At 40.1% G+C, this 16,982-nt stretch overlaps 2 protein-coding genes across 2 annotated transcripts; both read right to left on the bottom strand.

Annotated features, from left to right (window-relative positions):
* Positions 1-4,386, bottom strand: LOC139941504 (uncharacterized). Its single transcript, XM_071938038.1, has 6 exons — positions 4,331-4,386; positions 3,105-3,345; positions 2,662-2,813; positions 1,697-1,886; positions 1,236-1,345; positions 1-843 (listed from the first exon to the last, which is right to left on the bottom strand). The coding sequence occupies exons 1-6, from the start codon at positions 4,373-4,375 to the stop codon at positions 445-447; spliced, it is 1,137 nt and encodes a 378-aa protein (XP_071794139.1). The 5' UTR covers positions 4,376-4,386; the 3' UTR covers positions 1-444.
* A 1,745-nt stretch (positions 4,387-6,131) lies between these two features.
* On the bottom strand, positions 6,132-15,042 carry LOC139941500 (organic cation transporter protein-like). The gene is made up of 11 exons (XM_071938033.1): positions 14,716-15,042; positions 13,629-13,859; positions 13,033-13,229; positions 12,559-12,749; positions 11,821-12,019; positions 11,038-11,172; positions 10,534-10,619; positions 9,352-9,472; positions 7,979-8,051; positions 6,805-6,997; positions 6,132-6,222 (listed from the first exon to the last, which is right to left on the bottom strand). The coding sequence occupies exons 1-10, from the start codon at positions 15,040-15,042 to the stop codon at positions 6,833-6,835; spliced, it is 1,725 nt and encodes a 574-aa protein (XP_071794134.1). The 3' UTR covers positions 6,132-6,222; positions 6,805-6,832.
* Between the last annotated feature and the right edge of the window lie 1,940 nt (positions 15,043-16,982).

Genomic DNA, 16,982 nt, shown 5'->3' with positions numbered 1-16,982 from the left:
TTCTCCAGGGAAAAGTAATTTATTTTTAATAGAAATTCAAGGTATTTTAAATCCAGAATATATTATTAGTATTATCGTGATAGAAAAATAGTCCACCTGTATTTTTTTCAATTTCCCATTCAATTAGAAAAATATTATTAACAAACCACTTATCAAACCGTACACACTTTTAAAGCAAAATACTAATTATTATTCTACTGTCCTCTTTCATGACATAAGTCGTATCACACTTACACTATATTTAAGTAAAGCTTATCATTAATACTAGTGCACACATAATGGTAATTACGCTGCCACCAAACGACTCGGAAGGTATTCCATTGCAAGTTACACATCCGGGATCAAAATGGCCGAAAAATTTGAGCACAAAATATTTGAACTAATCTTATACCATTTTCCTTCACTTCTTTTCTTTACTTGGATCTTGGTAACCTTTGTGTGTTTTTAGGGGGTTCTGTCCAACTTTGACGTCTTTTGTTTCACGGGGTCGACCTTCGGAAACTTAGTCTCCATCACAGCCTTCGCTCCGTTCTCCGTTACTCCATTCTTCATCTTCACCCCATTCTCAGAAGAAGAAGGAGCTTTGATCGGGTGGACGCTGGCCTTCCCTTGGACGCTGGCCGTCCCTTGGACGCTGGCCGTCCCTTGGACGCTGGCCTTCCCTTGGACGCTGGCCGTCCCTTGGGCGGCTTCATCGGTAGCCTCTTTGCTTGTTGCTGTGGTAGTCTTGCCTCTGCGTGGTGCAATGGGCTCCTCTGTTGAACCGGGGTCAGAGAGATCGCTCTCTGTCTCGCCGGCCTTAAACTCCTCTGAGTCCGTGCTGGCGTCATCATCATTCGGTGGCTGAAAAGCACCACGAAATATTACACCAGTCAGAAAATGTTTTGAGAGTTTTTATTTTTATTTTTTTAGTGTGATGTACTTTTAAGAGTAATTCTTGTTTGTATTTCAAGATCTTGTATATAGTGACACGGGAAATGAAATTTCATGTTTTTTTTTATCATGATGAATATTAATAAATTAATGAATGCATAATGGAGGAGAACGTGTAGATGTGGATGTACGAGCCGAAGGCGAGTACAATGTAGTAACGAATCTACACTTTAAAGTATCTTATCTGACTTAAAACTAATTCCCCCAATCTTAGTCACATTTTATAGTTTAAGAAGTTAGAAAACTGTTTTTGACAATTTCATTTGCGGCCGAAAAGAGACTATACACATTGATTTACTTACGACATAGTCTGTATCGTCTTGTGAATCATAACTCTTGTTCAGTTGCTCCATGAGGGTCAATTTCTCATCTTCCTTCTGTTCTCCTGCGTCTTCTGCTGCTTCTACAGACTCTGCCAAGTTAAATATTGTACAATCGTCTGAGAGTTTGATGTTGCTTTATATAGATGGGGGAACTTAATCAAGTCACCAGACTATTACACATTATTGTCCATGCAATCTTGGCTAAACTTCATACAGCTGCTTTAATAAGCAGAAAGTATTGCCTACCAAATTGATGGGGGATGGCTAAGCAGAAATGAGCAGGGTACCAGTCACAAATTGTACATGTGACATTGTAGTTTTGATGGTAACCTATTTCTGGTAAGCATAATTTTGTTGCGCTTAGCTACTTTTTGTGCTTAAGGAGCTCTATGAAATTTTGCCAAGAGGTTTATTCACACATTCTGAAACAGGAAACTCACCCTTTACTTGTTGAACTTTGACCTTCTCGTCCGCAGTCTGTGCTGCGCTTGCTACCGGGATGGATACCCGACGAGGACCGAGGGGCTTTGTGGGGTCCTCGGCGCCGCTGAGTTCCAACCCCTCGTCATCTGTCTGTCCATCATCATTGTATTCCTCGGAGTCTGTGCTGACATCAGCATCGCATGGTGGCTGTGAATGACGAAATGGATTACTACCAGAGGCAAAACTATAGGTGTCATTTAAGGGGGGGGGGGGGTATAAGGGGTGCACAATTATTCCATGGGGTACTTCTGGCCCAAAACAAGCGTAGCTTTCGTTAACACATTTCCCCTTAAAAAAAAAAACATTTTGGCGCTCTTGTTTTAATGCAATTAAATACTTTAAAAAAATTGGTTACTCTTCTATGAGAAAAAAACCCAATACATTTTCTGCATGCAGATTCGTGTAATTACTTGTTTTAAACATTGGAATTGGCATGAGAAGGCTAATAACAATTTAACCTCAAATGTCCATGGCCCAATTTCATAGAGCTGCTAAGCACAAAAAAATACTTAGCATGAAGTTTCTTCCTTGATAAAACAGGGTTACCAACCAAATTTCCACGTGATTTTCAGGATAAGCAAACAAAAGCTGAATACCAGTAACAAGAAATATGCAGCAAATGGAAATTTTGTTGGTAATTCTGTTTTTATCAAGGAAGAAATTTCATGCTAAGCAAATTTTTCGTGCTAAGCAGCTCAATGAAATTGCGCCCAGATTGCAAATGGGGGCACCTTGGGACATACACCAGGGGACAGTGTAACGCCACTGAGATAACCATCTAATGTGCACCATCAGTATGCCCCTATAGAGCTCATAATAGCAATGAAATAATACACAGTGTAGATCGTTTGCTGTTGTTTTGGATAGGGTTTTTTCGAAGGGGGGGGAGTTGGGCTGGGGGAGGGGGGCGCCAAGCACCTACCTCATAATCTTCATCTTCTTGAGAATCGTAGCTCCTCTCTAACTCATCCAGTAATCCTGTCTCCTCCTCTTCGTCATCACTCTCTTCAAAGTCTTTGCGTTTGGTTGGAGTGACAGAGGTTCGTCCCTTCACTGGGCTGTTGTCAACTTTCTCTGCAATACAAATCAAGCAAGATAGATTTTAAGATAAATATTTGATACGGTTGGACAATCAAAGTGGTTTTGGGACAATCATTTTGTGGGAATCGGCACACCTGTATTGGCAAAACAAGATAGGGAAAACAAAATGACGCCATAAGGACATTCTAAAGACTTGGGTGCCCACAGGGACATTTTTGTAGAAACTCTGTATGTGTAACTTGTACACAAGAATGCATTGTTGAGAATGTCTCAAAATATAAATTTGTTGTGGTAAATCTTCGAAATATCCAAATTTAAACTCACTGTTCCCGGATACGTGAAGTGTCCCTTTAGCACATTCAAGCCACCGTACCGTCACGCCTATGTCACGTAGGGTATCGGTCACGGCGTAGAGGGCGCACCGGCAGACTCTGGTCATTAAACCGAGTTGTTCGAGTCTCTTCTTGGCCACCACCCTACGCCGTTCCTCGACTGATGCGTCAACAGAGGGCGCCTGGTCAACGAGAGAGCGTAGCCAATGTTCAACACATCTCAGTAGCACAACCTAGAGAAATAATGGTATTTGAATTAGTATTTGAATTATTGCCTTGTTTTTTATCTTTTAGGGTGCATTCGGTTAGCTTCCCTGTTGCGACCCCGCGGTGCTCACTCGGGTAAACCCCTGACAAGAGCTAATCGAACGATCACTCATCCTCTCGTGGTGACGTCATGCACCTGGGGACAGCCCCAAGTGACCCACCCACAAGCAGGGCACTTGGGGCTGACCCGGGTGAGGCCCTGGAATGACACCAAAGCTATTCGAAAGTACCGGGGCATACCAGAGTCGACCCAGAGAAACTAATCGAACGCACCCATTGAAAACGGTGTGAATTAAAAGTGAAAGGGGGATAAGAAAAAACAAGAGAATACTACATCTGTAGTAGGTCTATGTCCTATGGGGAAATACTGCAGACTGCCATGTTCTATGATAGGCCCAAATTTAAGCTTTCCAATCTGGTTCTTTTGCCATTTCAATTCAATCCATAATGACGTTTTTCTATGTTCTTTTTTGGAGATAGTTCAATATTGGTTAACATTGGTAATATGCCAAAAGAAACATGTCTACTTTAGGTCGACCTAAGTTTAAACAGTTTTCTCCCCAAAAAATCAACTTAAGGCTGCCTTAAGTTGATTTTTTTCACTGCCGCAGTGAATAGTACCAATTGTCATGCGTTACCAAGAAAGAAGTATATTTTGCATGTAAAACAAATGACTGCATATAAATGAGGCACAGAAATAAAAAGACAAAGGCATCCAATTACATTTACTTCAGTATCGACAATGACAAATAGTTTATGATAAGGTTCAAGGGGGTTTCAAAGAAACAAAATATTGAATTTGTATTTTTTTTTCTTCCAAATAGATTGTACAAAATAGATCAGTCAATGAAGATCATAATCAGTAAAATAACATTATTCTTGTTCTCATTGATAAAACTGGGTTAATTAGATACAATTAAGAATCCATACTAAAACAATGCCATCACTCACCAAAACTTGCACAGCTTGAATCGAGTAAGCTTTGAGTCTTGCCATTAGACTAGCACCACCCTGTTCAACAAGAAATTTATTGTTGCCATCAAAACTTAGACCAGAAAGACGTTAGAGAAATGGGACTTGGTACAATAAAACTTACTAATTTGTTGCTATTGAACGCCTCTTTAAAAAAAAAATTCTGAAAATTGCTTCATATTTATTATTCAAGGTAGATACAGATAATTACAAAGTTCGTGGGTTCGAATCCCACTCGAGTAATATGCCTTTGATTTTTTTTTCACAGAGCTCGGGAAAATATTCTTTATCCTCGATCAAATTTCCACCCTTTGGATACAAATAACTTACCACAGCATTTTTGTATTCGGCCTTATCTTTATCTTTGTTCTCTTTCATCGGGTTATCATGATTTGCCTTCTTGACCGGATCTTGAGGGGTGGTCACCGGGGCTTTCGGCCCTTCCGAAGCCACCAGTGACTCCAACGCAGAGGCTGCATAGTGGGCCATTAACTCGAAAGCGAGCACGGCCAGCTGCACCGGTGCCGAGTGCCAGACAAACTTGATGTTGTTTGAAACAAACTGTGGTGTGACGATCAAAAAAATAATGAAAACATTAACAATTTATACCATCAAACTATTTCATTTACGTGTTCAGGGGTCGATTTCACAAAGAGTTAGGACTAGTCCTAACTTAGGACTAGTCCTAGGAGATATACAAATTGCATGGATAGTCCTAAGTTAGGACGAGTATATGGTCCTAACTCGAGATAAGACTAGTCCTAACTCTTTGTGAAATCCACCCCTGCAGGGAAAAGTTTCCGTATGGCGCCACCACTTTTTCATTCAATAATATAGTATCTAATTTACCTGATTGATATATCCCTTTTTGTAAAAATGAGTGAAAAAGTGGTGGCGCCATGCGGAAAGTTATCCAACATTAAGGAGGTGCAATTTGGCACACAGTCAGAGTTTGCTCTGAAAATTTGATACTTTATTTTTTTCATATCGAATGAAAAAGTGGTGGCGCCATACGGAAACTTGTTGGATAACTTTCCGCATGGCGCCACCACTTTTTCACTCATTTTTACAAAAAGGGATATATCAATCAGGTAAATTAGATACTATATTATTGAATGAAAAAGTGGTGGCGCCATACGGAAAGTTATCCAACATTAAGGAGGTGCAATTTGGCACACAGTCAGAGTTTGCTCTGAAAATTTGATACTTTATTTTTTTCATATCGAATGAAAAAGTGGTGGCGCCATACGGAAACTTTTCCTGAAAAAGATATTCGTAATTTGCTTTTTATTCTACAATTGTTTTCACGGGGACATCGTAATATCGCCAAACATCCCCCTCGGAACATATTGTGGCTGTATGGCGAGGTTCCAATATGTATATTTGCTTCAACCAAATAGTGTTATAGTAATGTGTTCACTTTATCTCAAAATGTGTGTATCTACTTGCAAGTTTAGATTATGTTCCATTCTTGTATCATCAATGGCGCAATTCACCCCAAATATTGCCCCTATCTGCCCCAATATATATGTTCATCTTAATAGAAGCTTACTGCAAATCTTAACCTAAAAAGTCCTAGTACTATTTGTTCTCACCTCTGTCACACCCATCATGAAGTCTCTCTTGAAGCCTCAAACTGCGACTTGGTTTTGTTTCCGACCGGCAGAACTGCCCATCAAACTCAGGCTCCCAACTGCTATGCACATTCCATCGTATTAACAACGGGGCCAACTGCACTGTTGTATACTATGAACCCGCTGTTACAAACCGAGTTAGATTTCGAACTATTGTGTTAATTCGCGCGCCTGTAGAAGATGACGTAATGGCCAATTGTTATGCAGATTTCTTCAAATCGTTGAATACTTAGACATCTTAAAGCGAGAGTTCCACATTGACACAAAGGAAGAGCAGTTTTAAAGTTCATGTATTAACCAAAAATACAAATAATGCGGTTACATGGCCAGATTTCGCCGAAAGACATTTTAAACAAATATTTTTCCCGAACATGAAACGAACACAATTTTGTTTTCTTCGTCTGATGGAGGTGGGATAATGTGTGGCTCCCGAAAATATTTTTAAATCGTATTAAATTAAATACCACTTAAATTTTTGGATTTGTATTTCAAAAAAAAAAAAAAAAAAAATGCGACACTTTAAAAGAGAGCTTCATTACCTTTTCGAACCTATAGTTATTTATATTTCACATATATATTTATATGTTAAATAGGCAAAGTATTTTACATGCATCTTTAATAATAAAAAATAAAAACATAATCAAAGTAAGTTTACAAACAGAACCTCCTCACGGTGTTTGCAGGATTGATTTTATTTCGGGCTGATATTTTAATTCTAGTCATCCAGTTTATGAAATTAATACAAAAACGGGAAAATGGAATTAGCTGTTGGAAACTGCTTACCAACTATTAAAAGTGATAAAAAAAACGGTTCCGAACTTTTGAGAATGAGTTGACTAACACGTTCTTATCCACTTCTCTCTTCTTCCACATGGTATTTTGTCTTCTCGATATCTTCAATTGTCTGCGGTTGTTTCTTCCCCAGCGTCTCATGAAGAACCAACACACTCAGTCCAGCTAGCACCGACAACCCTCCAAAGATCACCATAGGCACCCAGCCAATCACCTTACCCTATGGTAACAATAACACATCAGTAAAATCAGAATCCTGGCGGTCGAGTTGGTGGCTAAGGATACGGCTAAGGCAAGATCGCCGCGTTACCAAGCACTGAAGTAAAGGAAGTCCATAGCAACACCCTTAGCAACAGTCGTAGCCGTAGCCGTAGATGCTATATGTGGACGCCTGGGAGCATTTTTTTTTACATCGCAGCGAGGGCTCTTTATAATGTTCTGTAACACTGTCATTTCCTGTCTTTTGATGAGACTACGTTTTTATGATATATTCTTTATCCCCGATGCAAATTTAACATCTCTTAGCCTACATAATAATGCAATTATGCATAATGTTCCCTATTTGAGGATTATTTCTAAAATGGCAAGATCGAGGATGAGTGTCATTCCAAAGCTGGTGTTAAAAAGGCGAATTCGAAATGAGCTGCTTTCAGAGTCATTCTTTTCATTCATGCTTCTATGCCTACAGGAATATAAATCTTGTACCACCGATTATACATTAGATAGGGATGATACATGTCGACCATAATAAGATTAATTGTCAATGACTGTCAATTGTCTTTCTTTAGAGCGGTTGCTGGACGCCGTTTCGGGCAAATAAAAGCACATTCTAAAAATACAGTCTCGCCTGGTACCCTGCGCGCGCAAATGCATTTTTTAATGACCGAAATGGCTTCTAATCGCAAACTACCGCAACTCTCTCAATGGGTGCGTTCGTTTAGCTTCCCTGGGTCGACCCCGGTGTGTGGCGGGTTTTTTTCCAGGACGAACGTGGGTTTATTATCTGCACACGTTTGTCCTGGACAAAACAAATGCCACACACCGGGGTCGACCCGGGGAAGCTAAACGAAAGCACCCAATAATACGGCTGTGTCTTGGGTATGGGTTTAACAAAGGTCGCCCTCTGTTGGCCAAATCCCAACTCTACAACCGGCGTAGAGAGGAAGTGTTGAAATAGGGGTTTGATAAAAAAGGATCTTACCAAGTACATGATTATCGGAGCGAGTACTCCGCCAACACGAGACGCAAAAGATGACAATCCAATTCCGAGATTCCTACCATGAGAACAAAATAATGTGATAGAACAAAAAGGTTTTTAAAGCCAGTGGACACTATTGGTAAACATTGTCAAAGACTAGGCTTCACAGTTCGTGTATCTCAACATATGCATAAAATAACAAACCTGTGAAAATTTGAGCTCAATCGGTCATCGAACTTGCGAGATAATAATGAAAGAAAAAACACCCTTGTCACACGAAGTTCTGTGCGTTTAGATGGTTGATTTCGAGACCTCAAGTTCTAAACTTGAGATCTCGAAATCAAACTCGTGGAAAATTACTTCTTTCTCAAAAACTATGGCACTTCAGAGGGAGCCGTTTCTCACAATGTTTTATACCATCAACCTCTCCCCATTACTCTTTACCAAGTAAGGTTTTATGCTAATAATCATTTTGAGTAACTACCAATAGTGTCCACTGCCTTTAAAGCATTGTGATGATGAGAGGGATAGTGAACCGCCAGCAATTTTCTGATTTTATTTTTAAGGATTCTCTTTTTTAAATCGATTTAGAAGAAAACAAATCCCCATTGAAAAGCACTACGACAGTTGCAATTTCGTAATGCAGAAAAATTAATCGCGAACCGCTATTATTGTGGGTTGATGTGTAGTAGTGTTGGGACAGTCAAGACTTACACATTGGAAAGATTTAGAATTTCACGCCTGAATACAAAATTGGAGCCGAGGAGCAATACATGCAGTTACCGAGGCGCCAAATTCAAATAGTTTTTAAATAACTTCCTCACAACTTGATATACAAATTAATGGCTATAATATAATATCCTATACAGAAGGCCGCTGTTTATCACCTTGGCCCAATTTCATAAAGCTATTTAGCTTAGAGTTTTGCTTAGGAAAATTCGGTGGGGCGCGGGCAACAGCCACAACAATGTAAACTTTATATAATTTTGGCTGGTAACCTGTTTATGCTAAGCAAAACTATTCTAATCTAAGCCCATTTTCATAGAGCTGCTTATAGCGGCCGATTTTGTGCATAGTATGCGATTTCCATTTAATAGCGATACTAACCGTTAGCACACGAAAAGGTATACTAACCTTCCGGTGCTTACTGAGTGCACGAAAATAAATGACGTCACAATGCAAATCCATGGTGAACGCGCAATATGGCCGCATTATTTTTCTGCTAACCTATAAATTACGCTTGCACCTTAGCAATTTGTTCTGCTACAGTAAGCACGAAAGTTTGCTTACCATTAAGCAGCGATATGAACTTGGGCCAATGTAAGTCATTGCTTATTCCTGCTAAGCAATGGCATGTATAAAGCAGACTATACTACCTGACCACTGTTGGGTAGAGCTCTGAAGCATAGAGAAACACGATCGCATAGGAACCTGCGATACCAAACTTGCCCAACATGGCCGTGGTGACAATCAGAGCAGTGAGGTCCGTACCGGATTCTATACAAAACAAAATTCCAATCAAATAATCAAATCACATACAGGCTTTGTTGGAAGAGGCAACAATTCAAACAGGTACCACATCAGGGCGATCTTGGTGGTCTGGTTGTTAAGCCACTGCTCTAGATGCAAAGGTGTTGGGTTCGAATCCCATCCGAGTAATATGCCTGTGATTTTGTTCACACAACTCGGGAAAATACTAATACAGTTTAAAGCCAGTGGACACTATTGGTAATTGTCAAAGACTAGCCTTCACAGTTGGTGTATCTCAACATATGCATAAAATAACAAACCTGTGGAAATTTGAGCTCAATCGGTCATAGAACTTGCGAGATACGAATGAAAGAAAAAAAAACATTCTTGTCACATGAAGGTGTGTGCGTTTAGATGGTTGATTTCGAGACCTCAAGTTCTAAATCTGAGGTCTCGAAATCAAATTCGTGGAAAATTACCTCTTTCTCGAACTATGGCACTTCAGAGGGCTGTTTCTCACAATGTTTTATACCATCAACCTCTTCCTTTACTCGTCACCAAGTAAGGTTTTATGCTAATAAATATTTTGAGTAATTACCAATAGTGTCCACTGCCACTGCTCTAGATGCAAAGGTCTTGGGTTCGAATTCCATCCGAGTAATATGCCTGTGATTTTGTTCACACAACTCGGGAAAATGCTAAGTATACAGTTTAAGCACACATCGGTGCAAGGGTAAAACAAAAATTAGTACCACATCTTTGGTACATAAAACTGACAGTATATACACGCCAAGATCGAACGACTTTAAGATTTTTTTTCTAGCAGGGGTTAGGCTGGACGAGTTAAAGGTCTACCGATCTTTGTCCTTCTAAAGTAACATACAAAATGGCACAAACAATTGTTCCTACCTTCCAGCCTCACTATTTTTATGGACCAGCCACAAATGGGGGAAAGTGTAAGATGGTTTAAAATAATGGGTTTACATCTTACCTAATGCATCACTGTTAGCAAAAAAATATCTGGTCCCATGAAAGTGAACCCTGATTAAAGAAAATGTTAGACAGGATTTGATATGACTTAGGCCTACCTGTCATTTCAGGAATAAATGCAGTTGCAATACAGGCAACACCTCCAACGACGTGGAATACACACAGAGGCAAACGACGTCCAAACCTTTCAAGGAGTCATAAAAAGAGGGCGCTATATCAGAAGTAGTTTGTGTGTAGTTCGCCATATGGGGGGGGGGGGGTGCGGGGGACACAATCTTCTACCTTAAGAGTTCAAACATATTCAGTAAAATTGAAGGGTGAAGCACGATGATTGTGTATACTTTTATTTATGAAATAGTGAAACTATGTTGTATCTTTATAAATCCTATTATGCATTTTGAAAGATTTGTGTTTGTTTGCATGCTTCAAAATTTTCAGCTGGCGTTCGTTTTTAATGTGTTTTTTTTTTTCATCTGTAAAGGGTGTCTGTATTTTACCAAGTAACGACTGCATTGGAGACTAATACGCAGGGATCTTCACAATCCAAATGTAAGAAAAAGTTACGGATCTATTGTACGGGTGTATATATATTTGTTTTTTACCAAGTAACGACTGCAGTGGAGACTATATACGCAGGTATCTCCACAGCTCCACTAAGGAAGAAGTTGAGATACGGATCTCCAGCTAAGCTACTGGTATTCAGTGACAGACCGTAGTACACCAGGCTATTCACGAACCTTAAAAATAAGAGAAGAAAAAGGTAATACGGCAACACTTTCAAAAATAGTATATTATTTTGAAAATAAACCTAGATGGTTTTTGATGCGAGAAAAATCATTATTAAACATTCATAATCATATTTACAATTAGGCCTGTCTGGTTATTTTGTGTATAATAATTCCCAAATTAAGTTTAAACCTCTATCCACTTTACATTGCGTTAAATAGTCACTTGTTACCTATACTACTTGAAAAGCTTCCGGGTCAAAGGTGATGCCCTGAACTGTTTTTCGATTGAAACACTCATACAGTATTCAAATCGCATACCCAAGATATACCAAATAGTGGCTCCAATGTCGAAGGGTAAAAGCTGCCCTTGAAATACTTCAATGTTCAAGACATTTGCGGGAATCGATTAGAATGTTCAAGCTCAATCAATATGAAGATACGTGCATTAAGCATTGTCCATGAATTCCGTACAAAATGTCTTCCCGAAGTGACATTTCCCCCTAAAAGGGTGAACTCTTGCCCTTCAAACAACCCATCGAGTCTAGTCAGTAGCGTGTCTTCTGGATCCCCTTCCCTTTCGCACCCAAGACCTTAAAATCATCACCTCTCAACACAAAAAAAAGAAGAGACAAACCCCACAAAAAAAATCCAGCTCACCAAGCAAATATCATTACGATCGATATACGTCTCATCCCGGGTGTGCTGAACAAATGCCATAGGGTGAAGAGCTCCGGCTTGCCGGCGTGATGATCATGGGTGATCTTTGCAGTGTGGCCCCGTACTCTCTCCTTCAACGCCCCCTCCTCCACCCCGTCGGGTGTTTCGTCTAGCCCTAAGGGCTTTTCAGCAACATCCCCTAAGAAGCCCAGATGGATAACATAAGAGAACACAGTCCACTTCAAGTTCGAAAACATGTATGTGAACCACTATACAAATTAAACTTGAAGCAATAAGACGTGGGTGTTCTTTTTTCATAAAACTCATGTGCAACATTTTGCAGGAATGTTTCCCTGTGACCAATATTATTAGGGAGCTCTACCCTTTTCTCATTAATGAACTTTCTGAAATAACCCAGATATTCTCTTTAAAGAGCCGCTTTAGGAAAAACGTGTAATTGCAGACGGATTAAAACGAAGTGATTGTTTAAACAGTCACATTCCACCTTGATGATTTGTCTAATGTACTTGTACCGAAAACGAGAATTTAGTTTTAACATTAAGCCCAATAAAGAATCGAATAATCGCTACAAATTGTAAACAAACGTGTGCATCTTTTCCTGATTTTTCCGCAATGCGCAATTCTGAAACAGTCTCAACTCCTAGAAGTATACAGAACCGGCAACATTACAAAACACTACCAAATTTAATGAAACAGCTGAATTGAAGTGGCACTCACCAGTTTGGAATCCTTCGTTTTCCAATGCTCTTTCTGTAGAGACTTTAGAGGAACCAGACGATAGATCCTCCGTGGATAGTACATCGTCTGGTAACGGTACCCTGTTAAACCGCGCTATACGTTGTAGTATGGCCTCCGCCTCCTTTACGCGACCACGAGACATCAGCCATCTTGCAGACTCTGGTATTATCCTATAATATAAACATTCCTTATCAATAAGCTACATTTTTATCATTTTATTTCACTTTGATAAATAGCTGTTGAAAATATTTGTCTAAAAATAATGAAAGCGTGAATCAGACTGACAACTTTAAGTTGTTCTGACATATCTATGACGACATATCTATGATGATATTAAAAAACTTGTGTCATGACCATCAGGACAATTTTAAATGTATGCATGTATAGGCCTACAATGTCAAAAGATTAAACAACCAAAAAATCCAAACACTAACTACTCCTTTAATATCTTACCACCAGAGTGGGATCGTAAGTAAACTGGGTAACGTTATAGCAAGCTGCAGATGCCGCCAGTCACGAAGCAGGTACGCCAGACCGGACAATGACATGATCCCACTCGCCCAGAATAGGGTCAACAAGATACCAGCGAAGGCTCGCCTAGACGGGGAGAACATCTCGGTAACCATCACGTATGACGTAATATCTACACCCTACAGGGGGAAACAGATCACGAGAATCAGTGAGGTTAGGCTATGCCAGAGCTGGGTACTGGGTTCTGGGTACTGGGTACTGTACGGGTACTGGGTACCCAGTTGCGACAACTTACGTTTTAGAAGCCATTTTCGGTCCCCAAACGCATGTTCGCACACGTACACCTGACTAGACGTCATTCTTGGACCACAAAATGGCGTCTAGCTAACAGGTGACCAAAGAAAACTGTCTTGGATTCTCGAAAAATTTGATTTCATCCGGCAACTCTACTGCCACCTATAGCGTTTGAACAAAAAATCTCTCATTGCAAATTACAGACGAATTTGTGTTAGATTATATTTTTGTCTCTTACTAAACAAACAAAACAGCAACGTCAAAGTACGTCTTGTTCCGTATACCTGCTCGATTACACCAACGAAGAATCTCACCGCCATGAAGCCGTACAGGTTGCCCGTTAATGCCACTCCGACACCAAAGGCGACCTGAGCCCAGAGGGACAAGAAGAAGACGGGACGGCGGCCGTATCGATCAGATAAATGACCGAAGAGAAGAGAGCCTACCATCACGCCCGTCATGAACACTGTCTGCGATAATTCTACGGAGGCATCCTTACCACAGACGAGGTCCCACTACGGATAAAGGGAAGATAGACAGTATTTAAGATTGTACAAACCGACTACGCCCAATGTGACGCAGCGTACGTTTACGTTACGTTTTTTGACGTAACGTACGTTTACATTACGCTTATTTCTGACGTAACGTACGTTTAATAATACGTTACGTTCATCTTTGACGTAACGTACGTTTACGTTACGTTTGTTTAGTACGTTTACGTTATGTTTATTCCATCGTACATAATAAAGAGTGTGAGGTAGTTGGACAGGAAGGCGCAACGCAATCGGTTTATGGATGCTCAACATTCAATGGGATTGAGTGCAGGTCTGGAGTACCCATTTGCAACAACAAGGGTGCAGCGCCAAAACGCAATGATCATACCAGTGCGTGGATAACCACTAAATGTTAATGAGGAGAGTAGGGGCAGAATAATTGACAAATGTAAGGCCGTACTAATTGTGTGCATTAATTAGTAGGATTGTTGCTATGTGTATGCGTCACTTCTACAATATGACAAGAGGAGTATTAAAGTGATGATGTAACGAGGTCACACAATCACCCTATGTTTTTATTTTATTTTTTACTCTATATATATACATACACAAGTAAGGGTTTTGTCTTTGTGTTCTTGCAGTGCACAAGGACAAAAAGACAAAACCCTTACTCGCGATCCCCAAAAGTGAACATTATTACAGTTTTGCATGGTCCGATAAAACATTATTAATCGATTGCATGTTTCCTGTATAGGTCCAGCCTGTATTACGGCCGTGTCACATAAACCTTATGCATTACGTAACATATTATTAAACAGTACAAGGTATGAAAGTGGTATAATAAATATTCCAGTTGCTGAATCAAGTTTTGTCCCACCTCTGTAACTATTGTGTTGCCATAAGTGGAATCATACACCCATCCGTCACCACATGGTTCAGTCGTATTATCAACAGAAACATTCACATATTGTTCGCACTGCGAGGAGATCTTCACTGACCCACCATCAGCTTCCGGCACCGCCGTCTCCTCGGGCTGATCACCCGGGGGGGCATCGCACCGATAGTCCGGTACCGCACCCAGGAACGATATGGCCAGCATGTGCCATGCCGATGGGATCTGACCGGCCAGGCAAATCAGAATGTAGACGAGAGTTTGAAAACGACCAAAATCACCAAGGAAAACAAGCACCTGGTCTAGCTCCATTCCAAAATTGATAGCTCAATATATTGTTAATAGTTGTGTGTTATATCATTACGTGATGACCTGTTTATGTATGGTGCAAGATAAACATAGCTACACGTGTGTGTAGAGTGTTACAGTTATGTGACTCCCGTTTGAGGTCAACCTTTGACCTCAAGAGGTCTTCTTTGATATGGAGATACCAGATATTGATAAGCTGTTAATAAATTAGCAGTGCTGCGGTTGTATGTGTGATAGTACTAGTATTATACATAGCAAGATACTTTGTATTTTAATACAAAGTATCTTGAAAGCACCGTATGGGGCAACTGTATGGGGTTGTGCATTGTTTCACAAGAACACTTGTATATCAAAAAGTTTTTATTTTTTACAAAAATACTTAAAGAAAACATCTTCGTTGCTATCAACGTAAGTACAGGAACCAAGGAAATAACTCCAAAGAGGGGTGCATTATTTTGAGAACAAGTGTTTTTATCGCGTTCAAGAATCTGTTTTTTCTTTTAGTGCCCAGACCGAGTCTACAGAGTGTAGGCAACACAGAGCCTTTTAGTGCACAGACCGAGTCTACAGAGTGTAGGCAACACAGAGCCTTTTAGTGCACAGACCGAGTCTACAGAGTGTAGGCAACACAGAGCCTTTTAGTGCACAGACCGAGTCTACAGAGTGTAGGCAACACAGAGCCTTTTAGTGCACAGACCGAGTCTACAGAGTGTAGGCAACACAGAGCATTTTAGTGCACAGACCGAGTCTACAGAGTGTAGGCAAGACAGAGCTGCGTTTTCATACAAGGAGACACACTTACTTCACGTGCAGCATAGTGAAAGCTAAGGAAGCTTATTGCCGCCACATGAATAAAACTAGCTCTCATCTGATCATGTACGTACACGAAAACTTGTCGTGTACGTACACGATAATTCAAAGCTTGTCCTGTAGGTACATGATACATACAAAAATATTTCGTGTACGTACGCGAGAAATTGTTGTGTACGTACACGATAAGTTATCGTGTACAATTACATGATAAATCCAAACTTATCGTGTACGTATACGATAAATATAACAATTATCGTGTATGTACACGAGAGCTTGTCGTACATGCACGAGATAAGTTATCGTGTACACACACAATAAATCAAAAACTCTTCTCTTATGTACACGATAAATGTACACGATAACTTACCGTGTACGTACGCAATAAGAGAGCTATTTTTTATTCATGTGGCAGTAATAAGCTTCCGTAGAAAGGGAACACACACTGACATTTTTTTTTTCATGACAGAATGGGGAGCAAGGATCATTGGAGGTTATCAATGATACCATTATTGCACTCTCCTTGAGTGAGTGTTGACACTATGGTGTTGACTGTAGAGGTTAGAAGGACATCTTGATGATGAAAACAGGGTCAAGGATGAACTTGAGAAAACAAAGGACTGTATTATAAAGACATTTCTTGAAAGGGCACGGCAGCAGTGTAAGGACATGACAGCAGTGCGTGCCCATTTACGTATCAACTCGTACTTGTTGCGTCAATTGATCATTGAAGAATTAGTACACAAATTTTTTATTTTGTACAGTTTCTTATATCCTATTCAAATAAGTGACCAAACAAATGCTTACAGAGCGAGCGGCTGATTTTCTGTTAATTTATTAAGGGAGCTCAATCGTAACTATTATGATGAACTCTGAAGGAGGATCAAAATGGGTTCAAGTTTGTGAAGAAAACATTATCAAGCAAAACACTGGTGAGAAGAACAACTGACTTATTAACAAAGTCTTGCATAACGGCTCGTTCCAAAGATGTCAAATCTCCAAGCGCCACGTTTTCCCGGCTCATTTTTTGCATTAAAGTGAGGGGGTGATCTATAGTGCGCTGTGCCCGTTGGAACGAGGTTGTCCAAACCTGGGCTCCCCATAACTTGTTACGAATTTATACAACATTGGTA

This window comes from Asterias amurensis, chromosome 9 (genome assembly GCF_032118995.1).
Source record: "Asterias amurensis chromosome 9, ASM3211899v1".
In the NCBI taxonomy this organism is placed as follows: Eukaryota; Metazoa; Echinodermata; class Asteroidea; order Forcipulatida; family Asteriidae; genus Asterias; species Asterias amurensis.
Note: the sequence above shows the minus strand (reverse complement) of the source record. Positions and strands in the feature narration are given on the sequence as shown.